Raw genomic sequence first — 25,887 nt, forward strand, 5'->3', positions numbered from 1 at the left:
GGACTGTTGGCTTTTTGGGACTCAGCGGGGATGGTGGCTTGTCGATTGCACTTTTGGCGTTGTCTTGCTTTCGATATCCGTTGCTTAGGGAGGTGAAGTTATAGGTGATGGGCTAGAATGCCCGTCTTGATTAAGCATGGCGTTCTGGTAATCATGTTATTGAAATTAGGGTAATAGTAGCTAGGATCATGATGATAGACTACTTGCTTCTGCTTGCAATAGAATATACATATCGAAAGCACGTTTATTGTTACCTTGTAGCCAGCATAAACCAACAATCTATGCCTTCATTTGCGTTGCTTCTGTCATTAGCGAGGATATTCTGCCTTGAGCCCTAGAGCTCAAACAGAGCCCATCTATCACTTACCTCCCGTGCCTTGAGACTGATGAATCGGTATCAAACATCGGCCTTTTGTCTCTATCCAGTGAGCAAATTGTTGATCCAGCATAACATCTTTTGTTTGACGGCTATTGCTTGGTGTATACCTGAACAAACCGTCATTAGAACAAACGACTGACAGCATTACCACCAGAAAAAGCAATAAGAAGCGAGGACTAACAAACAAGAAGATCAAGCCAAAGATACTCATCAAACAGAGAGAAAAAGAAGGTGACTCGAAAAGTATAAACACCCCCAGACTCTCCCACCTCTGGATATCTTTTCCTCTCATCAACAACAACTTCACATATATACTTTACTCTAATTAACTCATAACTACTCTACACTCTACACTCTACAATCTATAAAAAAATACATAAACCCTCACAGAACCCTCTACTCAACCCAATTTTCATCATGTCTGGCGTCGAGAAAACCACCCCCATGACCGAGGATGCTGCGGCCCGTATCCAGGTCAACGAAGTAAGTCTTCTTCCCTATGCCCAGCATACAAGTCAGTCCCCCCAGAACATAGAGCGGAATGCTAACACTCCTTGAAAAGGCAAAGAGTGACAAGGACACCGGCTTTGACGCGCGAGCTCAGGCTGCAGCTGACAAGAACGCTAATGAAGCGGCTAAGCGGGGCGAGGGACAGGGAGAACAGAAGAAGTGAGAAGTTGGAAGTGAATGGTTTTCGGAGGTATCAATGGCCATATGATTCGGTTGTGAAGAAAGGAAAGGGGATGGTTCTTGTCAACCTTTAGAAAGTGACCTATAGAGGTTACTTTATCGCTCAATGACAATAATTTGATGAACCAGATTCAGTAAACTCGTCTCCTCTCATAACTTGCTCTTTTCTCATGACAATTCTGTGAAGTACCGAGGTGCCCATTCTTGTTCCAAGCCAAGTCCATACAGATTTTAGGGTACGAGGCTTTCATATGTGCTCTATATAAGTCCCATAGTGTCTGGTCAGCAAGCTGAATGTCAGAGGCTCAGCAGAACGTGGCAGTATAATATAAAATGAGTAAATTTCTTATTCATGAGGACAACCAATTTGGTGTTCCCGTTAATATCTTCTGTCCCTTTCAGACTCCAGTCTCCTATTTCAAGGTATTCATGTCGCCACTCACCCCTAAACAACTGACTACCCAGATGTGATACGGGAGATAAATCACTAATTCCCAATAACGCCCATTCGTAATGCATACATGATTCTGCATTTGGTTCCTGGTTACCAACCATCCAAAATTGTCAGATACCTTTCCCAATAATCACTTGACCACCTGATATTCCTGCTTATTTCACCAACACGCACTTGGGCAGATTCTGTCAAGTTAATTCTCATCGTCCATTTGATGAATGTGCTTCTTGACAAACTCAAATGAAGAGAAAAATATGGCGTTCACAACGCATGACCGGCTCATAGAAACTCCTAGGCCACGGTACATGTGACGCCTGAAGAATTCGATCTTTGGCGCTGGTTCGACCTTTTCCCCCTTGGAATAGAGTAATGAGTTTCTCTGGTAAATGCTCTTGGCCGAATCGATCGGGTCTGCCAATTGTCAGTAAAAGGAATTCACAGCGAGGTGCAGCTCAACTTACAGATCATTGCCCACGATACTAAACCACACATGCCACCAGCGGCAACAACAGCCACTTTGTTACTGTTGGGATGATCGCCAGCCAATGTGTTTCCAATTTGTTTCCCGCTTTCATACACCATAAAATAGATAGCAGTGCCTAATGTGTCACGAACTACAAATTGTTAGCTAGTGCAAAAACCACATCCTTCAAATGGCCACTCACGGAGATGAAGCTTCAGGCCAGTATACAGACCAAAAACACCTCGGTGTCTTATGATATTCGCCATTGTCCGCAAGGTGCCCTTATTTTGGTAGCTAGCTGCCACAGCGTGACTACCTTTATTGGTCGAGCCGCGTTCAGCGAGCAGTACAGAGACCTGCGCACTGAGCTTGGTGAGCTCGAAAGGACAGGCGAGAAAGGTTATACAAGAGCCAGCGGTCGCACCGGCAGCGCCAAAGCATGCAACCGAGTAGAGATTCGGATAGGTGCCAGGGCGATTAACATGGCCAATGATATCAAAGCCGAAGTTCCGCTTGACCCAAGCTGAATAAGAGTATTTGGCACGTTGGTAGATCGAAAAGGAGACGGTGCGGACAAGCGTTATACTTGCCATCGGTGCTGTGACGCCTGGAATGTCGGGTTAGTCAATTGCGACCGACAACACCCTGTCAATTGGCTACAAACATACCTCGAAAGAAGCCGCCAAGCTTCTCAGCATGATATGTTTTGCGAACACAGTCGAGGAATCCATTGTAGTGGTAGGTCTGCATGCGCGTCTTGACGCTGTCGAGTGGGAAAGCGGCGAGGGTAGAGAATGCGCTGGAAGAGCTGGCTGCGATTTCGGTTCGGTAACGTTTAACAAAACGGTTGGAAGGGCTATTTTTGGGTACTGCAGAGACGGCCGCACCCGTTGCAGTCAAAGCCGTGGTCTCGCCATCGCGTCGCCCTCCAGCGCCGAGAGGCATGCTGATGGCAGAAGTTGTTGCTGGAGATGGTGACGACAATTGCGAGTGATGGCCTGTGACATCTTGGTGGGCCAACTTAGCTCCAGTGGTCATTGCTTCCTCCCGTTCTCCGGGATAGAGAGCGATTGGACCTCAAACCGGAGCACCGACGAGAGGACACGGGCGTGCGCAGCCCAAGAGGTAGAGTATAGATATAGTCGAGATATAGCTTTAATTGGAGGCGCGGTCGAAACACGGCCTATCGAGAGCAGCCGTAGGGTCCATTCAGACGTGAGGCACCGGAGAGTCGAGTACAGGTATAGAGACGTTTGGATGGAAAAAGATGATCGGGTGGATTTAGAGGACCCAGATCGGAGGTCGGGGGCGGAGCGGCGTCGGGATATCGGTGGTGGGCAGCTCTTGACTTATGTCTCTGCACGGGCTCGGGCGTCCGGGTGCCCTCGGCAGAGGACGGCGACGACAACGGAAGCGACGATGCTGATGATTTCAGTACCTTTACACAGAAGATCAATTAAATGGGAAAAGATAAGAAGAGGAGAGTTGGAGGATTAAGGTCTGAGGCCAAAGGTGGAGATTGATCTAGCAAGTATGTGCAGTAGGAACTGACCTTACCTTATGGTGCGAGTTAATTGGTAGGAAAGGCAAGGTAGATCTTGACGGGAAGGAAGTGGTAATGGAGGACGGCAGGCGTAGGGGGGAGGCAACGGGTCATGCCTGCCTCCCGGACTTGCTACTTTTCTTCGGTGTCAAACTTCCAAACCAAACCAAACAGCCCCTCGGACGGGAAGGAACAGCCCACCCAAGTTTCAAGGTCGCGGGGTTTGACCGAGCAAACGCCAAAGACACAATCCAACCTCTTTCTTGGTTCCTGGCTCCCCCTCGATGACACCTCTTCGCGACGATGGTTTAGAGCTTCCGTGCCCTGTAATTGACCCCTCCAATTCCCTGCGAGCTGTTGTATCTCAGTGGGTGGGTGCAACATCTGCCGGCCGGGGGCGTTCATCACATGTTTTTGGGGAAGTACTCGAAATGACTTTACTTATACTACCTGCGACAACGACGTTCTTTCATCAAGGCTTCAATTTGAATCCTTGTCGATATTAGAGCTTGAATAGTCTCACTATTGACTCCCCAGCCGAGATAACGTCCGCCGGCCCATTTCCGCGGATGCAATAACACAGCACAAGTCTCAACGTCCTAATTATGACCCGGTATCCCATGTCATCAAGCGGACTTCAATGTCCGGGTAAGGTAGCTCGTTAGCTACCTAACCTTACTTAGCGTTCGCCCAATAGCGACCACTGTAAATCCTCACCCCGCAATCATAGGTTGCATCATTTGGGGTTGGACAACCGCGTTGACCTCAGCACGAAAGGACCTCTCTTTGGCTGCTCTATTGTTGTGCTTCACAAACGATCACCACCACCAGGACCTCAAAACTCCCAAGATCGACGCCTCTCGATGCATTCAGCCGTTGAGACTTTTGGCCATCATGCATCATGCCTTAAAGAGTAGTTGACTCGGCAGGATAAACCCAACCATTACAACTACAATGATAGCGAGTAAACCATGTATGGTAATGCACACATCTAACACATGGAGCAAGCGATTTCTTGCGCGAATGCAGTTGTGGCTTATAGTTTATACAAGTGTTGGTTGTCATTTTGACAGCTCGCACGCTGGTATGCTGGTACTGTAATTTATTCTACTCGGAGGACAGACGTCATCCTTCCTCTCATGAGGTTCAGCAAGATGACGAGGTCGCCATGGTAGACCTGCACACGTCTCTCACTCGTGGAATCACTGATGTGAGGTCTGCAGCAGGGCTCGGCTTGCCTCTGGATGGTCTGTTCCCCGGCGAGCTCCAACTAGGAGAGCTTGACGAATCCCAGATCCAAGGTCTTCTAGACTACATATGCCACACGCCTGTGTCTCTGGTGACTCAAGATCCGGTTGCTGTCTCAGCTGGAGTATCCTCTGCTGGGGTTGCCTGGCCCGTGGTGCCATTATTAGGAGTATCATAGCTTGCCAGCAGACGCTCCTCTTCCTTCTTCGAACGGACAGCCTCTGTCTCTTCACGAAGCTTCTGCAGATTCCAGACATCGTCATCGTCACCATCATCGTCGGAGTCCTCCTCATCTCTCCACTTGCCACTCTCGAACAGAGCACGACCAGTGTTCTCCTTGGCCTTGCGGGCTTGCTCCTCGGCTGCCTTCTTGTCGAGGCGATCCTTCTTCCACTTCGCGAATGTCTCGGGAGTGACTGGCGTGAGAGTACCGGTGAGTTTGTGTCGCTCAGACTCCAAGAAGTCCTCGAGGGTGAGAGTCTTGAGTGGTGATTTGTCCATAAGCGCCTTTTCTGCTGCTCTTTGCTCCTTGGTCTTCAGAACGAATCTAAGTTGACGTTAGTGTGATTGCCAAGATATTTTGATGAAAGAAGCCATACCCAGGTGGCAGCGCATGTTTATACTTGCACTTATCTCCGCCGTTAGGGCAAATCCAGAACCAACCGTACTTGCCATCCTCAATGGCTTCGATAAAGTATTTGCACACTTTGTCGGTCGTGGTTTGCTGGTTGCCCTTCTTGGACAAAACAACACTTCGCAATTTGTCTTCGTCCCAGTCTGCTGAAGTTTCGGCCTTCTTGTTCTCATCCTCCTCTCCTCTTGAATCGTTGTACAGGTTCTTCTTTTCTGTCTTACGCTCAACGGCAAGGTCGTGTGAAAACTTGCACTTCTTGCCCTTCTCACAGTTGCCTTTCTTGTAAAAGATACACACAACTGTCTTGGGATCAACACCAAAGGGCACCTTCTGGACTTGCGCTGGTTTGTTCATCATAGCCTCCAGATCTCTCTTGGCTTGTTCAGCCGCCTTCTTCTCACGCTCACGAGCCTCCCTCTCGGCCTGTTTTTTCTTCTCCTCGGCTGAGCCACTGTTCTTGAGGTTCGCCTGCATACGCGAAATTTCCCTCTGAGCAGCACCTCCCTTCTTATTTTTCATACCAAAAGTTCGGTCCTCGACCGTCTTTGGGGCCTTCTTGGCCGCGGGCTCCTTACCCTTCTTGGGAGGCATGATGGGCAGTTGATGGCGGGGTAATCGTAGGTATCAAAAAGATATTCGATGGGATTCGGACGATCGTGAGGTCCGTTGAGGGTTTCTATCGTGGTATACGCCCACGATTTCGTGTTGGGAATGGCGAGAGGCTAAGCCACCAAATCTAGGTTGAAAAAAAGACGAATGTCGAAGATTGCTGATAGTTGGTGGGCTGGGCTGGCTTGGTGTGGAGGATGAAGTCACAGCTAGTCACGTGGCTGCCGAGACTTTTCTTCAAGGGCAATTGGCTGTACAAGTGCTTGTCTGTATGTCTGTTGCCAGGCAAAGTATTATGAGTTACATTATTCAAAATAAATTCAGTAGTTTAGTTTCTCTTCATATCTATTGCTATAGAAGCTAGGTAATTCTTGTCCGGAATGCAAAAAAGAACTGCGTACATATTGAAAGAAAAAAGTTATTCTCACCTGGAAACCTCACTCGGTCGCTCACAGTGGGGATAGCGAGTCGGGAAATCTTTCAACTGCGGGCCGCGCTAAGAACCCCAGCAAGAATACGTACCTGTCTCTGCAACGCGGACACTTTAGAGCTCCATCTGGCCAGTTGAAGCTCCATATCCAACATCTAGAGATACAGCTTCCGTCGCGTCCATCCCACTGCATTGTCACAGGTCACTACGAACATTGACTCATTTCTGTTTTCTACCCAAACGACTCCATTCTAGAATCAATAACCGGTTCGTCCTATCAACGCTGGAACGCTTGCGCGCAGGCCAAAGTACTGATCGAGAATCATCTAGCTCCCCAAGGGCTACGCAGCTTCCCGTTCATCACCTCCATCGCCGCAAATATGATCTCAGACAACGATCTCTACAGACTCGCCATTTTCTTCGGCACTACAGCAATGATTCTCATTGTTCTCTACCATTTCCTCGAAGTCAACGCTGCGAAAGATCCGATTGAAGCCGGCAAGGAGGGAGCGTCAAAATCACTGTAACTGCACAGTATCACGATTACTGCGCATTGTAATTTTTTACGAGAAGGGAATATCCAGTTTGCAGCAAAGACTGCTCGGCGTTACGGAGAACTCTTTGGACGAACGATTCCGCCTATTCGGAAAGCAGAGCGTGGGTTCGATACAACTAGACTAGGGGGATTATATGGATCTTATGCTGAGAGGTTTTCAGCTATCTGCAATGCTATACGGGGAATCTCTTCCAAGAAATTGTCTCAGTCGACTTGAAGTGAAGGCAACTGGGATAGGGGATTTGATGGTACACGCCAACGCCAGCCTATCACAGATCATATTTGCCTAGCATGAGCTATGCACGCTTCCTTAGGCAGATTTCTGCTAAGCAAAGAACAAACAACACATCTTTGTTGGTCGTTTGCTTCCCTCCTTGGAATTGCGCTCGTTTGTATATGTGATGAAACTCTGTCTTGTCGTGCAAACTGTCCCTTTTGATACATGTCCCTATTCGCATTGTAATTGGTGCCAGATGTTTACAGTGTGGCGGTGCGAGGCTTTTGACACTAAAGGAGACTAGCTTTGGTATAGCGCCACATCTAGACCCGCGCGCATTGAGCTGATTAGGCAGTAGAGGGCAACAGAAGGAGCAGGAAGCAGCGCCCACCCCGTGTTTTTCTGTGCCTTTGTCTCCCTCCTTCCCTTAACTCCCTCTTCCTTTCAACCTTCACCCAACTTCACTCAACTGCCAACTTCAGCCGATACACGCCCACTTCTCAACCCAGCCCAAACAAACTCTTCTTACTCGGCCGCCTTAATACCTCTCGCGCGCCTTTTATTTCTTCTCAAGCCTTACCAACTTCTCTTCAAATCCCATTCCACATTCGCGACGTGCGCCGTCATCGCGCTCTAGTCTTTACCATACTTAATCGCGTCTTTGACACCAAATCGCACGTGTCATTCGATATCTTCTGCTGATCTGACCAACTGCATCAGCTTGAACAGCACATACAGCTTTTTCCTCGCGGGCCTGTCCTTCTCAGCCCGTCTTTGACCTACTCTTACCCACTTCACACACACATCATCATCATCATCATCATCATGTCTGGCAAGCTCGATCAAGCTCTCGATGATATCACCCAGGCCCAGCGCCGTAGCGCTCGCCGCCGACCCAACCAGCGTCGTGGTGCCGGACGCCCTGCTGCGGCTGCACCCGTTGGTGGTATCCAGAAGAGCACCAAACCCGCACGCGGTGCCGGCGCAAAGCCTGCTCCAGCCAAGGCCACTCCTACCAACAGTGATAGCAAGATCATTGTGAGCAATCTGGTGAGTCGCAAACACGGACTTCCCATTGTTCATATACTAATATTTTAATAGCCTAAGGACGTCTCGGAGCAGCAGATTAAGGTATGTTTCCGTTGCGGCCCTTGAAGCCCTCGGACTTTGTTCGACCTTTTCTCCTTCGCCGCTCTCATTTTTTGCCTTCGACGTCGCGTCTGTCCGACCAGTTTGTCGACTTAGCCTGGGCCTGGAGCTATCGGACGCCCATTCTCCTTCTTTGACTCCGTAAAACCTGGAATATGGTACTATGTCAGAAGTCGAGATCACCCCTGTCGCGCAATGATACTATAGGAGTCGCCTGGTCAGCGTTCCTCACCTAGGTAGCGCCGACTTTCCAGGGTAGAGGCTTGTCATGACGATATGCGTATTTTACCAGCCAATGGCCAGCGAATTCCTCCGGATGAAACCTTTTGGAATACCGCAACTACTTTGGCGAGCAAGCAGTGAGCACATACAGCAGCTATCCCTCGCAGATCTTGAGATAAAGTTGTGTCGGCTTGAACGAATTCTCTTTGGGGAAAACAGCGGGTTGCTTGTCTATTTTTGAGCATATTCTCGAATACTACACTTGTAGTATACTTGGGCTGGGTCCAAGTTGTGGGTTACTATACGAATGAGAGCCATGTGGGTGTGGCCTAGTGCACTTAAACTGATCTCGAACCCTTGCTGGGCTGAATGAGGGCTCTGTCTTTGTCTCACTGCTCTGCTTGCTAGCTGTCAACCAACATGATTTCCAAATCCTGGCGACGTAATACTCTCTCGGAAATGGAACGACCGAGGCTCGATGACGGAATGACGATTTTTGTTCAACTACACTTCGGAAGACTAACGCTATTTTCCCCCGATAGGAGTACTTCATCCAATCCGTTGGTCCCATCAAGCGAGTCGAGCTCTCCTACGGCCCTAACTCTCAAAGCCGCGGTATCGCAAACGTGACCTTCCATAAGTCCGATGGCGCTAGCAAGGCCTTCCAGAAATTGAACGGTCTTCTTGTCGACAACCGACCTATCAAGGTGAGCTATATTGGCACCTTGACTCGCATCAGTAACTAATTTGAACAGATCGAGATCGTTGTCGGCGCAGCCCAGGCTGATAAGGTCATTCCTACTGTCAAGACGCTTGCTGAGCGCACCACGTACGTGAATCATGCTCCCCCATTCTGGACAGCCACTGACCAGTGACATAGCCAACCTAAGGCCCAACCCAAGTCCGCTGCGGCTGACAAACACAACGCCGGTGCCGCCAAGGGAGCCGCTGCCAAGGGAGCTGCTGGCAAGAAGCGCCGTGGTCGCAACAGCCGTCCCGCGAAGAAGACCCAGGAGGAACTCGACTCGGAGATGGCTGACTACTTTGACGCCTCGGCCGCCCCTGAGGCCAGTAACACTGCTGCTGCGCCTGCGCCCGCACCAGCTGCTACTGGTGATGCTGACATGGATGAGATCGCTGTATGTAATGTTGTTCTTGATCTACACAGTTGATGCTAACTTGATGCTAGTAAATTCGTCAAACGCGCCATAACAATGGCATGAGACAATGATAAACTACAGAATAAGGGACCTGGTATTTTATGGACATTTTGCGGATGGATACGGTAGTTACTCGGTTTAGTGCTGCAGCAGATTGATCCGAAATGAAAGAGGAAGAAAGGCCCTCGGGGTCGAACAGCGGAGCAGCCGGTTTTGCATTTGTTACTGTTTGGTCTCAGTTCTCTCACCCTTGACGCATCGAACTTATCAGTTCGGTAGCCATGTCTCAACGTTGCTTAACAGCAACCGAGGGACCTGGAAACTAAAGTGTATTGTACAACAGATGGAATAAGAAGCGCTTCATACACGAATCTCTGTTCAGATATGATGACATGCATCCTATGATAAAGTATACGGAGGATTCGACATATCTTCTCCAGAATTATGCTTCGTTGTTGAGGCATCCCAGTCTCTGAACCGAGACTGATTAACTTGTTCGTGTCTGAGTGGTCAATCACCATTTCTAATTCTAACGCGACGCCCATGCCAAGCAAGTCATGAAGGGGTCCAAACGTAGACCTGCCTCAAGCACGAGCCTTGAAATCACCAGGCTAACATTTTGACGATCACATTGACCAGATTTTCAACACAATAGTGAACACCGTGCGTGGGCTTAACAGTTTTTCCATTTTTTTCTTCCATATCGTAACAGGCAATGTAGTCTTGACTACATATCCGAAAAATACGCCTGCCTTGGTACGGCACAACGCCAAAGTTACACAGCCTCATCCTGTACTGTAGTTCAGAAATGCTCCTCTTTGGCAACGTCAAACATTCATGATTGAGATATTTAGTCCTTCTTCTCGGTGGCAGCAGGGGCAGCGGCGGGTGCGGCCTCCTTCTTATCGTCGCCCTCGAGGGCAGGCATGTCGTCGTCGTCGTCATCCTCCTCGTCGAGCTCATCACCAGCGCCCTCGGCACCAGGGAAGCCAGCACCGCCACCTCCCAACTTGGAGAAGTCGATACCGCCAAAGTCACCACCCATGTCTCCCATACCAGGCATGCCGCCTATTGAAATTTGTTAGTCACAGGGTTCCGCGAGGCGCAATCAATTGGGATTTGTTATAGACTTACCCATGCCACCGAACTGAGAGAAGTCGTCCTCAGGGGCTTCGTTCTGCTCATCCTCATCAACCCACTTGTCGAAGTCGGTCTTGAGGAAGTGGACGCGCTTGGAGTCCTTGAGCAATCTAGGCCAGTACTCTTCCTTGAGCTCCTTCTTTTGCAGCTTTATCTCAACATTCTTGGCAGTGTGGTTGATCTTGCTCTCAGCGGGGTCGATCTCGCCCCAGAATTCGAGCTCGACATGGTACTTCTTCTTGAGAGTGGATGAGGTGCCGGTGAATGTGAGCTTGGTGGGCTGAAGGTCGAGAGTGAGGCTGTCCTTGGGCACATCAGGGACAGAGATGGTAAGGTAGATGAAGTTCTTGGAGGCGTCGGCGACGGAAGATCGCTGGGCCCAGAGGACTGCGGATGGTCAGTGGTTGAACTACAAGTGATACTGGGTGTATGCGCAGAATACGATCAAGATGGCAGCCGAGGAAAAGATTAACGGTAGGTTGCATCTTGAAGGCAGCATCGAGAAAGGGAGGGGGGATACGAGCACAAGACTGGGGCTAGGCAGGGACGAGCAATGACATACCTTCGGGGTAAACAGTGTCAGACATTGTGAAGGTTGAAGTAAAAGGGTATCTTATCGTATCGCGAAGTTACGTGGAGGAGGGAAAACCAGGCGGAGAAGAGAGAGGGAGGAAGAGATAAGGAGAAGAAGGCGAAAAGATGTTGCAGATGCAGATGTAGCAGATGCAGCAGAGAAAGAGAAATGGAGACGGAATGGATGAGTTTTTGGTGGGCGGAGGAGGTGCAGCTTTAGCTTCTGTACCTAGACTACCTTAAGGTAGCAGCGTACGCAGTGGGCAGTACAGTTTAGTACCTAAAGTGAATCAATCCGCCTTGAGGCTTCGCACGTTTGTCTGGTCACAGGCGGGATGGTAGAATGTCTAAGAAGGGGAGAGAATAGAGGGGCAATTGATCAGCAGATACCTCAGCTGCCACTCAAGTTATAGCGTTAGTCAAGGTACTCCCTTACCACAACTTTTGAGTGCCCGCTCTGACGTTTGCCCGCCCCCTTGAAAGTGGCCAGCTTTTCTCCACTATTACTGGGCTGTAGCTCCTAGAAGGTGCTGGAGCTTTGTCACCTCAGTTGGAGGTTTGCTGCGTACAAGCAGCTACGAGACGTATCCATATGTAAATCTGGTGCGATTTTGGCTCAATTCTTAGGCTCCTTGCATGAGACTCGATAACAATCCCCTTTAAACAATCAAAGGCCATTGATTGAAGTGGCTCTTTATCTCTGGATTAGCAATGGCAGCCTAGTCCTACCTACACGCGGCCGGCATTCGACCCATGGCGGGGTAAGCACCTCACGCTGGAACCGGAGGCGAGCCAGTGCTGATCTTAGCGCCAGGTTCCAGGGAAGCTTTCAGCAGACCTCTCACTAAAACCCCTCCGGTCCCTGTATTTGCTCGTGAACCAATTAAACCTCGGCCTGCCTATCACCTCAGCCTTGAGGCTAGTATCGGGCGAGCCTCACCACCATGACCCAACATCATCAACGACTGGCTGCGGCTGATTCGACGACATCAAGACGCTTCGAAGTCTGGTAGTTCTACGGACGGCTTAACGGATTTATCAGCTCCCACATATAGATCACTGTACTGTACCGTACTTGCACCTCCACACGGGTTCTACTCCGCCATTTGGCCATCTTTACAGCTGCGTCATTGGCGCGGGCATTTCCTACTCCCTTGTCCATCCAACCGCCAACATGGAAACATTCAAATCTCTTTTCGCGAAGCCTGATCCCCAGGCACAGGTATATACACCGGTCTATACCAGATTCCACATCACGTTCTAATATGTCTGGCTGTAGATACGCAAATGCAATGCGTTGATGAGGCAAAACATTCGCAAGATCGATCGAGACATCCAGACTGTGAAACAAGTCGAATACAAGACCAAGAACCTTATCCTCCAAGCCGATAAGCGAGCCCAGCGCGATCCATCACGCGCCAAGCAAGCCCAACAAGAAGTTCGCGACTTTGCTCGGGAGCTCGTTCGCGCCCGAAAGACCTCAGCACGCCTCATCACATCCAAGGCACAGCTCAACTCAGTGCAGATGCAGGTACAGGAGGCCTTTGCTGTACGAAAGATTGAGGGATCCATTCGAGCGAGTGTCGGTATCATGAAGGATGTCAACTCGCTTATCCGTCTACCGGAACTGGCTGGTACCATGCAAGAACTAAGTGTGGAGTTGATGAAGGCCGGCATCATCGAGGAGATGGTCGAGGACTCGCTTCCTGCTGACGGCGATATGCTCATGGAGGACGAGGAGGCCGACGGAGAGGTTGACAAAGTCTTGGGAGAGATCCTCAAGGACCGCAAGCAGCCCACTCTCCCTGTGGCGCCTGTACCGGAGCCACAGAAACCCCAGGAGGAAGAGGAGGAGGAGGAAGATCCAGAAGCTATGATGGACCAGATGCGCAACCGGTTAGAGGCGCTTCGAAGTTAGTGTGGGTTTGGTGATGATACTTGCTTGGTTAGTTGTTGCTCAAAGATGCCAGTTGTTCTTAATCATGGGAAGAGTTGGGGGAGTTTGGCGTATCTACAGTTTTGGCTACACTCGATCCTACAAAGACTTGTTGAGGGCTATAGGGTTGGTTGGCATCGCATTGCCCGTAGTTTTCACTACGATGAGATATAAAACCATGTTTCAAATGCTACTTCAACCTATTTGCTGTGGCCACTGTGTGAGGTCTTGTTCCGGCTTCGATCAACTGGGCACTTGATGAGCGTGAATAACATGTCTCCTTTACATATCGTGCTTGTGATGTTAGCATGTTCTGGATTTTCCAACTGGCCGTGCTTCGAGAGTCAGTATTGTAGCGTATTGCAGTCTTTGGAAGAGCAACATGAACTTACGGTTTGGTCTTGAAGAGTCACTGAGCACCAGGTCCAAAGCTCATTATGCGACAACTTCACAAACAGTGAGAGCATTACAAAAAGTTCACCAATTTCATGCTTTCATATGTTCTAATATCAAGTTGAGCTCATTACAAATGCATCGGGCCTCCTTGGGAGATGTACCAACACTCCAGTTCTGCTATAAACGTGTCACTGAATACTGAGACTTGACGTTCTGATGATAAGTGCATAGATGTAGGAACTGCGGAACCCAACTAGAACCAGATATCAAGAATACTCTGTCCTGCCCAACTTCTTTGTGAAGGATACTGCAGTGTTTACTGTGTGCTTACCTGCCGTTGAGTTACTCAACGAGCAAGTCCACGAACTCAATAGTTAACATATAGGTCGATGGTCAGCATGTAATGTGCTGACTTATCATCTCATGTAGTGATTAATCTACTTATACTTAATCTCGTCGTATTCTCCCTTCTACTTATAGAATATTGTATCCCCAGGGATATTGACCACTATGTCTATCTATACACAAGTTCAGCTAAAGTGAATGATCCAGTTAAGGCCTTGACTAGAACTCAACCTCAACATACCAGGTTCCAGAATAACATATGCTCTAGTTTTAAGTATGATCCAGCTCTTCGTCTTGTCTAGAAGCCGTCGATGCGGATAACTGTGCGTCTTTTGTTCATTGAGTGTGTGAATAGGTAGCTACCGGCGAAAAGGACAGTCTAACTTGATGCTTCTTTTCATAATACTGTGGTACAGATGTTACGTGGAGATGGTATTGTAATCAATTTACGAGCTGCAGATTTGTTTGTTTGCTTGGGCATTTGCCATCGATACGATATCTGAAAGCAAGTTTCTTCTTACTAACTCCTTTATCTCGTCGCATCAACAGATATATCTTCACGTCAGATACCATCAAATAATCAATCGGATAATACTATGTCGGGCCCGACTCAGAGTTCATCAAGGATACCGACGATTGCGCCTCCAGACCTACTACTATCATCCGCAATGTGTTCAACACATCATGTCAATATAGCGGCCTACCCTGAAGCACATATTGCCTCATGGTGAGCGATGCCCAACGACCAATACTTCAGAAGCAGTGTGACACGGGGCAACAACTCTAGTCTCGGCCGAAAGTCGAGTTACCCGATGTCATCGCGGTGAAGAAGGGGAAACAAGCAGGTTTGGCCGATGTGTTGTTGTTCACACCGGATAGTCACATCCGTAGATGGCCTCACTTCACCGCAACCAAGCCGCTGCCGTAATCACAGCCATAACCACAACCACAACCACAGCAACCCAATTTGAAAAAAATATCCATCGCCTAAGCTGTGACACCCTACAGTCACATCACGTCACAGAATTCAATTTAAAAATTTTCATTTGTGACTCATTTCCCAAGGACAGCTGCAAGGGACCAGACCAGATATAGCAGCTGCTGTCGTGTAAGTCAGACCCGCCAGCTCAACACTTTGACGATGGAGAAATGCGCGCCAACTGCAAGCCAGCGCATATAAGCAGGTCCGTCCGTCTGTCTATCTGTCTGTATAACCTGAATATTGGGAAAGTGCATGCATGAGGGTTATTAGTGTCGTTGCTGTGAGTAAGAATGTCTGCATGGCTGGTTTCAAAAGGCGGTATGCTGGCCGGCTAAAGGGCCTGTATGGCTACAGCTACAGCCATGGCTAGCTGAGTCCGATGCGGTGAAGCTTGAGTGCAGCAGAATCTTGAAACACATTCATCGGTGTAGGATAAAAGAGTCAAGTCGAGCCAACGACTCGAGATGCATATGCAGCAGGGCAAGGCTGCATGAGAGAACGCACACGCATTGCAGTGCAGTCGAGGGCGTGTTGTTATCTCTTTTACCCGGCCCTATCTATCTATCTATCTATTCACTGACTCTGATACTGACACTCAGCATCCATAACTGACCGCTTCTCGAAGCACGATTCAACAAGGTGACAGCTCACAAAACAATATTAATACGAGAGGATTCAGGAAAAGAAAAAAGTATACACTAATGTATCAGTAGATTAATCAGGAGAATCGTAGGGTCAAAGCATAACAAAGACTAATTGTTTCCTCCCCCTTACTCAAAACATCAAGCAAGGGCAAGAAAAGTAAAGTGCCGTCTCGTCTCATTGTTCGTGTTCTCATATTCATGTTCATAGCGGGAACTAAGAGGATCTTCCCTCGTGGATCGATCCCTTGGCTGACAATCACCCACCAAACCCTGGGCAGGGAGGATTTGCTTCTGCGTGGGGGAGAAGAGGAGACTTTGGTGGGATGTGATAACAAGGAACGAGGCTAAGTGTGATGTGAGCTAAAGCAGCGGATGCGAGATCATCGGGACGGTACGGCAAGCACCTGATCCGAGCCTAACGCTGTTGCCGCGTGAGACATGCTCTAATTATACAGGGGCAAACAATTTACAGTACAGTACAGTGCAGGTCCAAAGTGCAAGGAGTTTGGTTTGTTGATTATGGCTTTGCTAGGCGTTGTATCGGCAGTTTGTTTGTTGTATTGGACAGCGGCATGGCGCTGTCACAACATAGCCCATCCAATCAGACTCCTCCAAAACTTGAGGAAACAAAAGAGACAACTATCCCCTCAAGCCCTGCAACCCCCGATACCCATGGCTTGCGAGGCGTGAGGCTACAGCGAGTGATTGTTCTAGCTGCTTCGTGCCTGAGAAGAAGGCGAGATTAGAGCTCTCACTGCAGTTGATGTTGGCTTGATGTGCTGTGCTTTGCTGTAAAGCGGTCAACCCCACGAGACCGCCTATACACCCCCACCCGATATCACTTCAGCAGGTGGCGTGCCTCACATGGAGTGATAGATTGGGTGCCCTCCGCCAACACCAACACGGACACCAACAGGGCTGTACTGTATCAGGAGACGGCCAGCTCAAAACATCCAGGCCGACTTCGGATGAGAATACAACCCAAATTCGATATCACACCTCGGGCTCGTAGACAACCCGGCGGGGGCGTGTACTAGAGTATCGAATTTGTTTCAATGACGGCATCATAAGGGGGAAATGAGAAGTTCCTGCCATGGAAAACTCATCACACAGTTGGGAATCATGATTCCTCGATAAGAGATTATCATAACGTCTTCCGCTCAGTGACATGTCTATCATGACGATTAATACATACTGTTGTTGAAGAACTCACCTCCCCTCTAAACCGGAGCAACACAAGCGAACTGTAGTAGATGCAACGATGAAATAATCGACTGAATTACCTACCCTTGAGCATAAGTCAATTGTAATTGATGGTTTATGCGTTTTTACAACTGCCTACCCCGGATTCTCAGGTGATCGATCCCCCAGATGACGAGGCGTTGCTGGCTGGCTTACACCCAATTTACATGCTACATGGTAATCGTCATCGCCAGCCTCAGCCTTGGCCTCAGCAACTCAGCCCCAAATAGATACATACGAACTGAGAATACCTGTAATAATCATGCAGTACCTAGATGTAGGGGACCTCACAAGGAATCACCACGTAGCAAGCAGGCAGCAACGAAACATTGGATTGTTACAGTTCGGGGGCCAAGCCAAGCATCACGGGACCAAGATACGACGATACTGATAGCGTAATCAATCAATCAATCAATCAATCAATCAATCAATCAATCAATCAGACTGCGGAACACCGGGACGATGAACCTTTTTCAACTGCAGGTGAATTCGGGGGCGAGAGATCCGAGCCAATCTCTGGTCAAAGCATGGGGGAATGCGAAAAGTATTAGGGGAGCACAACGAGTATGTAGACATTGTAAGCAGCCGCGGCGTCCGTGTCGCGAATGCAACCTGGTGTGATGCTATTCCTAGCAGACGTAACAGTAACAGTGAAGGAGTGAGTGAGTAAGTACATAATTCGGAGACCGTATTATCTCAGCCTCGGCGTATTACAGAGTGAGCATTGCATACGACACGGCATCATATCATACCCCCGACCTCAGCAACAAAAAGCCACAGTTCGGCTTCGCATACCATTTCTGCTATTTACGCCGGATATCTCGAGATGAGTGAGATTAGCAGCGACATATCATATTCCGACGTACGTCATATTGATCTCTTTTCTGGACATTTCCCACGACGCGGGTTTGGAATCGCGATCCTGTGGTAAATCAGAAGGGATCTGTCCAGGCTTTGGACGAAAGAGGTACTGTAACCAGTTGCGCTGTTGGAGTCGTGGCGTAGGCGGCGCTCCCACGTTGTGGCGTACGTATACTTCACTTCATACCTCGGTGACATGCTTCGTCTCGCAGGTTCCTTGGCAGTGAAATGACTGAAATGACTGAAATGACTCTGTTGTTCGATAATTGCTTTCTTCGAGGTTGCATCAAAATTCAGGAATCTCAAATCAGCTGCGTCAGGACCATTGTTGCTGTGGCCGGAAACAAACAATGGATGTCTCAACGTATGCAGCGAGAGAGTCAGAGACAATAACACGTACATACGTCAGTCAAAACCTGTTATCATCTGCGACAAGTCTCAGCCAGAACCAGAAATCGTAGACATGTTTGATTGATTTCGTTAATCAATTACGATTCAGTTCTTTTGAGACTATTGAAACTATTGAATGTCGAGGAACTCACTGATCAACAGTGCATACATACTCACTCCCCCTGACGGCCATTCCGTGAATGATGCATTATCGCGATGAATGAAACGTCAAAGCTGTCAATCGCGTGGCAGACTTGACTCTCAGACTCTGGAAATGGAAGTCCTACACGAGTCGCTCACCCACGTTGCTTTGATAGTGACAGCGTCGGTGTCGGTGCCAGTGCCAGTCTCGGTGACCTTCCCAGGCTTCCCTTCTTCCTTAGGAATTTCCGACATCACACGCCCCCTCCTCCCATTCGCCCGTTATTGTACCTACCTAGACTCTACTCTACCTAAAAGGGGGAATTTCCGGGACCATTATCGCTTCTTCCCCAGCTTCGGGCAACTCTACTCGTTTTCCCGCAAGCCACATTCTGCTTTTGCTTGTGCTTGTGCTTGTGCTCGATAGACCTCGGGCCAATTCCGGCAAAGGTCCACGGTTAGAATCCGATCTCTTTTTTAAGAGAGATTGCTCACTCAACTGCTCGCTACAGTACCGTCGGTACTCTCCCCGCGGTACCGCAATCGCAACCGCAACCGCAAACACGTGGAAATTGCGGAAGCCAACTAACTCTTCAGTATCGCCAAGAACAGAATTAAAATCCGGGAGGCGTTCCCCCCAGACCCGAGGTAGCAGGGAACACAGTCCGAGGTTGGAAATATTTTTTGAGTTTAGACGTTTTGAATGATTCAGGAGCTGCGCTGCACCCTGAAGGATGCATACTCTGTACATAGAAATTTCTTCATATGACAGATACTCACTGACACTGACGCTTGCAATGATTTCATGACACATGCAACATTGTGGCTGTCGTTCTACGGCCCTTCTACCGATCCTTCTAGTGTCCACAACTGCATCTTCACCACCACAACTCTATGCTCCAGGCCAAAAGGAGAAGGTGGACAGCATTTCAGGGTGGCTTCCAAGAAAGAAAAGGAAGCTCTAATGGAAGAATTGATAGAAGCCCCTCCGATAAGGATCCATCTCTGTCCCATTTCCCTCTCGGCTCTACTTACTCCGGCGCATCACTGACTAACAAGCCCCCATATTAAAGGGGGTTCTTTACGTTATGAGCGACTCATGAATGAGGTCAATGCAATGCCTGTCGGGAGCAACTCATACATGGCAAGCCTTGGCTTGAGAGAACCGCCGGTTCGGGTCGGGGGACCAGGGCTTCTCACAAGCGGTAGACTTCAAGGGGTTATGCCGTTATGGACGCCTCAATCCTATGTATCGCGGCAACGGTAAAGGAAGAAAAGGCTGGTCAAGCCGCCAGGCCAGGGCAGGCCAGGGGCTTAATTCTATTTTACAGGCCCCTCGGAAGGTGGGAATAGTATTCCGTGCCATGCCGTCCATTCGCCTGGAGCGAGCTAGGAATGGCAGTCCGCCGTCCGGAGCTGGGGTTTTGATTAGGGATGAATCGTCAAAGCAACGCCAGACAGGGCAAGGCAAGGCGAGACGAAGCAGAAGCAAAGCAATTAACAAAGCAAACAACAAAGTTTCAAATGCAGCAGGAGGCCGTGTCCGTGGTGTCGGATACTTGCTTTTGGGCATGGGTTCTGAGTCGGTTATGTCGCAAGGAATTGTGATATAATACAGGAGAATGTTACAGTACTCCGTGCGCCGGATAGAGTCGCAAGCGAAACCGTGTAAACGGTCGAAACACTGACTGACTCTTGAGAGACCAAACAATTCTTCAAAGGGGCTTGCAGTCGGTACGAGAAGGGCTAGTCTTTCGTTAGTCAAGCATGCGAGACCAGTAGAGCATATCGCCATGCAGACTCGGAAACCGATACAGTGTTAGCTATGTAGAGTGCCTGAGTGCCTGAGTGCCTGATCCAGCCTTCGATAAGCTTTCCCTTAGCCTTGGCACTGTAACTTGCTGATTCAGTATCTTGTCTCTTCCCACGGGATTCGATAACAAACAGGTAATACGACAAATGAAGGGATTGATGACGTTTGCTTCCTTGGCTTGTTCTTGAGACTCTTATTGCAAGCATTGTCGCATTAATCATCGTTATCAAACTCAAAATTCCCCAGACACCAGAACCCAACAGCGACACGGGTCACCCCCCAGCCAGCGGGATATCCAGAGCTGGTAGACCTGGCCGGGCCTGGCGGCTGCTGCAATGTTAATGACCGATCTCTGACCGTAGCATTGGGAATTTGGGATTGGAAACTTGGAACTTGTCAATCCCGGGACAGCACCCGGCCGCGCGGACCGCTGTAAGGATCTCATAGCTGTAACCACTAACAAAGAACCAAGGTCCAAGGTCCAAGGGCCAGGCTCAAAAGGTCCACCTCAGCGAGATTGCTCGGGATGAAGAATTTCAGGTGTCAATTATTTGAATTGCAGTGGAAATTCCTTCCTTGTGCCGAGGTGGAGTTATCTTAGGTAACATGAGAACAATTCTTCCATGGAATCTTCCCTGTCAAAATGGAAGGCCAATCTTGTCGGCGAGTAATGTAGAGTTGGTGTTTCCCCAGACCCGGCATTACATAGTAAAAGAATGGACCTTGGGAGTGGCTTGAGTGAAGGAGAAAATAAGTGGCGGTAGAGGAGGAAACACAGAGATAAGGTAAAGAAAATTGGAGGTTTGCCATGACGAAGGTATCGCCAACGGCGCAAAAGGCGCGGAGAAAAAGACCCTGATACCCCATATCTGACTCATATCACGAGTTATTCCCGCCGTAGCTGTAGTCCTTCGGTTGATCACCGAACAAACTTGACCGCCGGAGCCTTTCTCCTCCTCGGCGAGCATGAATTGCGTGCTGTGTTGTGCTGCCTCGCGGATAAAGGTGGAGTGAGGCGGGAATACGCAGGGTCTTTTCGGCATTGCCTTCGCACTGTCGTTGGTGCAATTGAGGACCAGAGCCACTGGAACCACTTGTATCTCCAGCGATCAACAGGCTAGAAAGCTGCTGTGAATCCAGACGGCCAAATAAATCCATTATCTACAGGGTTCACTACGGGCCAGACCGTTAATCATGAATATCACTGATCAGCAGCAGCTCCTCTGTCTGATAAGCAGATCTATCAACGTTCTGGGCTGCTCGGCTGGGAGCAAAAGCCCCTATGTGCAGCCCCTGCGACTGCAACTGCGACAGCTCCAGACTCTCACAGCTGTGTTTGGTTCGGAGGGGGAGGGAGGGTGAGGTGAGGGCTTGAACTGCAGATCATTTCTTAGCCAGAGTGCGGAGAAGCTCTTGAAGCTGTCTCACTCATCCTCAGGCGAGCACATCCGACAGCTCAAGCTCACCAATCTGATGTCTTCCGACTCACAAGCGACAGCGCTAGATCCGGAACACAGCTCTGAATGCACACTCGCATATATGTGTTGTTACTATCTAAGTTCTCCTGTTTCCGACATGTCGAAAACGTTCCTCCCTTCGACTCGACCGGGGCGAGACAAGCGCCGAGGGAGAGTCAGTAGTTCAGCCGAGCGCCAAGGCCATTCGGCGAGGGGTAAAGGCTTTTCACAGTCTAGACAGTCAAGGAATTAAAAAAGCTGAATCCAAATTGATGCTGTACATACTAGAGAAAGGCCGAAAGGATTACGGAAGGGAGACCGCCACAAGGTGGAGAAGAAGCCGCAAAAACCGCAAAAGCGGCTCCGACTGTGGGTGCGGGTCTCCGAAGAATACGCCGGCGTATCGTATGTGGAGAGTGAGAGAAATATCACAGTCTTCACCAGGTTTAAATCGTTGCCAAACGTAAGCGAAACCATATTGCTTTGTGTAAATGGGGAACAATTGAGAAAACTCTTCACTTTTTTCGCTTCTATCCAAGATTCTTGATTCTTCCACCGGATTTTGAAATTGAATATTGTGCCCAATGGCTAGGTTGGTTAGGATCAAACCCTGCAGCTGTACCACCGAGATTCCTACCGACCAAGACATCGCGGAGAAGAAATACAGTGCCGTGATTGGCTACCGATATCGATATCCATGCCAGCTAGCGGTGAGAGGGATGAGCTGCGATTCGTGCGCTCAAGCAGCCTGGACAAAAGGGGAAACTTGCTGGCCCCGGGGGAGCTGTCCAAGGTTTGCAGGCTAAACCGGCATGCAGGGTAAAAGAATGCTCGGTCCGGGATTGATTTCTATGTATGTACAGTGCACTTTAAACTATAACCCTAGTGGGAAGTTGGGAAGACGAAGAACCTTTGAACTTTTTTTACTAGGCACCCCCTGTGCCCTGGGGGATATTGGGGGTTGATGTTTCTGGTATCCTGGAGTTTGGGTTGACAGCTTCTAGATTGGGAGAGGAAAACGGAATAGGTTGCGATAAGACGCAATATTAGGTAGTCTAGGTAGGCAGGCTTCGGCGGGAAAAAGACCGAAAGGTCGGAGGAGAGAGTTTCAAGATGTGTAGCCGTGGTTGTGTGCCTGTCTGTCTACCGAGGATGCATACATATGTACATACTGTACTGTATTGGATGCATATGATATGATTTGTTGTTTACTACTGAATGGCTGCTATTGTTTATGCCGTTGACCGGCGGTGAAATTGAACTATCCTCGGCTTCCGCAACTTTAGTGGTTGATGGCGCAGCTGGATCGGACAGTCGCTGCAAGATGGTACCCCAACCGATTGATAGATGACTCTTCGGATGGTCGCTGATTGACTGTGAGTGGTAAAACAATTAACCAACTACAGACGAATATTCGCTGGCATTGCAACACCACGAAGCACGTATGTACGTATCCAGCAAATAGAAACGAGTGCCCTCTGCATCAAGGGAGCGGTCAGCGATTGATTGATCGCGAAATGCAAGCTGTGCCCTACCTCTACCTGCATTGGATCGCGCATCTTGTCTTGGCCCTTGCTTGGAGACAAGACCAATCCAGCAATCCCTCAATCCTGCGAATGCCCTCCATCCCCCTCTTCCCAAGTAGGAAAAAAGAACAGCCAGAGTTGGAGTGAGTTGAGTGTCAGCCAGCCCTGTGGGATGCATATGGTGTGGTGTGCGACTATCAAAACCTACTCTTGCCCGACGCGACGGGAAGGTTTGGGCGCTGAGCTATCTCAGGACAACGTATGCCAGGGCAGCAGCCCAGAGGCAGAGGCACAAGCAACCCGAGGATCGACCACGGGCCAGGGACCGATTCTGGGTGTGTTGGGCGCTGGAAGAATGGGAAGACGGGCCTGGAAAGGGAGGGAGGGCGTGCGTGGGGGAGAGAAAAGACGGAACGGAAGAGGAGAGAGGAAACTTGAGAGACATGGAAAAAGCAAACCAGAGACAAACGCATCAATCTCAGTCAATCAATTCGATAAAGTACTAGACAAGACAAGAGATGAGACAGCAAACTCCGAATGAATTCATCATCAATCATTCTCCGAATCGTAAACGGATGGCTTTTGATCCGAATCGAATAGACAGAGAAAAAGGAATGAATCATCTGCGATCATCCTAGGAGCGAAAGCGACGGAACTCCCACTCGCTCGCTCGCTACTACAGGCTACAACAGCACCAATGAAGCATCGATACCTCGGGCTGATGAGTGATGAATACGTTGATTCGTGTCGCAAAAAAGTATCACATCACATCGTATCCAATTCGCAACCGATTGCTGCGCTGCGCTGACTCTGCCGCAATCATCCATCACCTCCATACGATTACATTATACGGTGGGTGAGTAATCCAGTTGGTCAGCCTGGGCGGTAAAAATGATAGAGAGTCGCTTTCCATTATAGCTTGTGACTCTATTGATGACTGTGACTTGTGTCCCATCACCGCCCGCGCAGCCCGTGATTTGGTAACTTGACCCGCGGGAGGGAGGCTGTGATGTAGGCGACGGCAGCGAATCGCACACGGTGTAATTGATATTGTGGTTGCGATTCGCAGCTTTTCGGCTTTCGGCTTTTGGCTTTTGGCTTTTGGCTTATGGCTTATGACATTCTTTACCTTGGGCTTTGGGGGAATCTGGAGGAGGCGTTTTTTCAACCCCGGATTACGAGAAAAGCCACAGGGCAGATGAGACCTACTTGGTAAGCCATCTTGCTTGGGGTTAAGCAAATCAGACAAACAAGTTTGATGTGTCTTGGATGAGAGCGGATTGTCTTGGACGATGACGGGATTCATCCAATACGGATCCTGAGTCTTGTCTTGTGTTATTGTTGATCTGGACGTATCGGTAAATGAGATGCAATGCTGTGATCCGTATGAAAATACCTTGCTTATCTCACCGTCTGTTGGGGGGATTTACTTTGGTCTACACAGGTTTTATTTTTACAAAGCAAGTTACTCTCAAAAGACGGCACAGCTCTCAGCTCGTCCATCCCGTCACCGCAACACGAGTGTGCATACAGGAGTCAGTCAATGCTGGTAACCATCCATTACGAGGCTTATCAATTTATGCTTTGCTGTTGTTCCTATCAATAGCAAACAACAACACAACGCGGTGAACAACGGTGAACAACAAACTTGATTTCTGGAAGACTTCGGCTTCGTCTTCGTCCTTACGGCGCGATCTCGGCACAATCAGCGATTTGACCCGAGCGCGATAAGCCATTCTCTAGAGACTGTACTGACTCTATTCAAAGAGTCTTGGCGAATTTTTTGATTGATTGATAGAGAATAATAATTAGATCTGGATACCGAGTTGGCTACCTACCCGCTCGGCCACACGCCCCCCATATCTCTCGACTCAACCGCCATAACCAGAGCCTTCAGAAGTTCAGAGGCCTTGAGAGTCTCTGACTCTTCCTTTTCTCCCCACGGATCCGCTTCGGCCACCCATCCACCCCCAAGAATTACCAGTGACAGGCGTTGTATCCGCTCCGCCCGTCCACTTAGCCGCCTCTGTATCGTCCTGATTTTCCCCTTCCAGGTCTCTCTGACTCGAATTTCCCACCGCTCTTTTCCTCTCGCCACGCCCCCCCTCCCCCCTTCGTCCACTCTCGTCTCCTCTTTTTCTCCCGTCACCTCGCTCCGACACCCCCTACACCTCGGTCGGGAGCAGTCTGCAGGCTGAATTTCAGCAGCAGGAAGCCTAAACGACAGCCCAGGGCAGTTGGCAGCGGTATCTGGTTCTCTTCCCGGCGACCGAACTTGGGGACCCTTGACCCGCACTCGCACCCGTTCTCGGCTGCACCCCCAGGCTCAGTCAGAGTCAGGCTCAGACTCAGACTCAGGTCCTCTGTCACCTTGCACACTCCCCACGCCCCTATTGCAAATCATCCATTCCATTCCACACCCTCTCCCAACCTGAGCCCGATCTTTCTTCTCATCTCACACGCCCCTGGCCTCCCTTAGCCGGCTGCCTGCCCGTTCTGCTTCATTCATTTATATCTACCCGCATCCCCAGGTTTTCATCCTAAGGATCCATTTATCTACCGTCCACAAAACAACATCATTAAGCCAAGTGATCACCACTTACGCTTGCTACTTAGCAACAGCTACAGCTCTTTGAGCTTCACTCACGACCATCACCTCGCCTGTCACCAATTTCACAACCGCAACA

General features: G+C 49.3%; 6 protein-coding genes across 6 annotated transcripts; 3 read left to right on the top strand and 3 right to left on the bottom strand.

Moving 5' to 3' along the window:
- Positions 1-1,716: 1,716 nt before the first annotated feature.
- J7337_009900 (uncharacterized protein) lies at positions 1,717-2,931 on the bottom strand (the record flags this gene model as incomplete). The annotated part of the gene is made up of 4 exons (XM_044827494.1): positions 1,717-1,934; positions 1,985-2,137; positions 2,189-2,593; positions 2,655-2,931. The coding sequence occupies 4 exons, from the start codon at positions 2,929-2,931 to the stop codon at positions 1,717-1,719; spliced, it is 1,053 nt and encodes a 350-aa protein (XP_044678088.1).
- A 1,942-nt stretch (positions 2,932-4,873) lies between these two features.
- On the bottom strand, positions 4,874-6,002 carry J7337_009901 (uncharacterized protein; the record flags this gene model as incomplete). The annotated part of the gene is made up of 2 exons (XM_044827495.1): positions 4,874-5,324; positions 5,377-6,002. The coding sequence occupies 2 exons, from the start codon at positions 6,000-6,002 to the stop codon at positions 4,874-4,876; spliced, it is 1,077 nt and encodes a 358-aa protein (XP_044678089.1).
- Positions 6,003-6,830: 828 nt separating this feature from the next.
- On the top strand, positions 6,831-7,131 carry J7337_009902 (uncharacterized protein; the record flags this gene model as incomplete). The annotated part of the gene is made up of 2 exons (XM_044827496.1): positions 6,831-6,961; positions 7,035-7,131. 2 exons carry the CDS (start codon positions 6,831-6,833, stop codon positions 7,129-7,131), a joined length of 228 nt encoding a protein of 75 aa, XP_044678090.1.
- Positions 7,132-8,048: 917 nt separating this feature from the next.
- J7337_009903 (uncharacterized protein) lies at positions 8,049-9,766 on the top strand (the record flags this gene model as incomplete). Its single annotated transcript, XM_044827497.1, has 5 exons — positions 8,049-8,273; positions 8,325-8,354; positions 9,137-9,301; positions 9,350-9,423; positions 9,475-9,766. The coding sequence occupies 5 exons, from the start codon at positions 8,049-8,051 to the stop codon at positions 9,764-9,766; spliced, it is 786 nt and encodes a 261-aa protein (XP_044678091.1).
- An 838-nt stretch (positions 9,767-10,604) lies between these two features.
- J7337_009904 (uncharacterized protein) lies at positions 10,605-11,481 on the bottom strand (the record flags this gene model as incomplete). Its single annotated transcript, XM_044827498.1, has 3 exons — positions 10,605-10,822; positions 10,889-11,281; positions 11,457-11,481. The coding sequence occupies 3 exons, from the start codon at positions 11,479-11,481 to the stop codon at positions 10,605-10,607; spliced, it is 636 nt and encodes a 211-aa protein (XP_044678092.1).
- A 1,160-nt stretch (positions 11,482-12,641) lies between these two features.
- On the top strand, positions 12,642-13,385 carry J7337_009905 (uncharacterized protein; the record flags this gene model as incomplete). The annotated part of the gene is made up of 2 exons (XM_044827499.1): positions 12,642-12,689; positions 12,747-13,385. 2 exons carry the CDS (start codon positions 12,642-12,644, stop codon positions 13,383-13,385), a joined length of 687 nt encoding a protein of 228 aa, XP_044678093.1.
- Between the last annotated feature and the right edge of the window lie 12,502 nt (positions 13,386-25,887).

Source organism: Fusarium musae, chromosome 7 (genome assembly GCF_019915245.1).
Source record: "Fusarium musae strain F31 chromosome 7, whole genome shotgun sequence".
NCBI lineage: Eukaryota > Fungi > Ascomycota > Sordariomycetes > Hypocreales > Nectriaceae > Fusarium > Fusarium musae.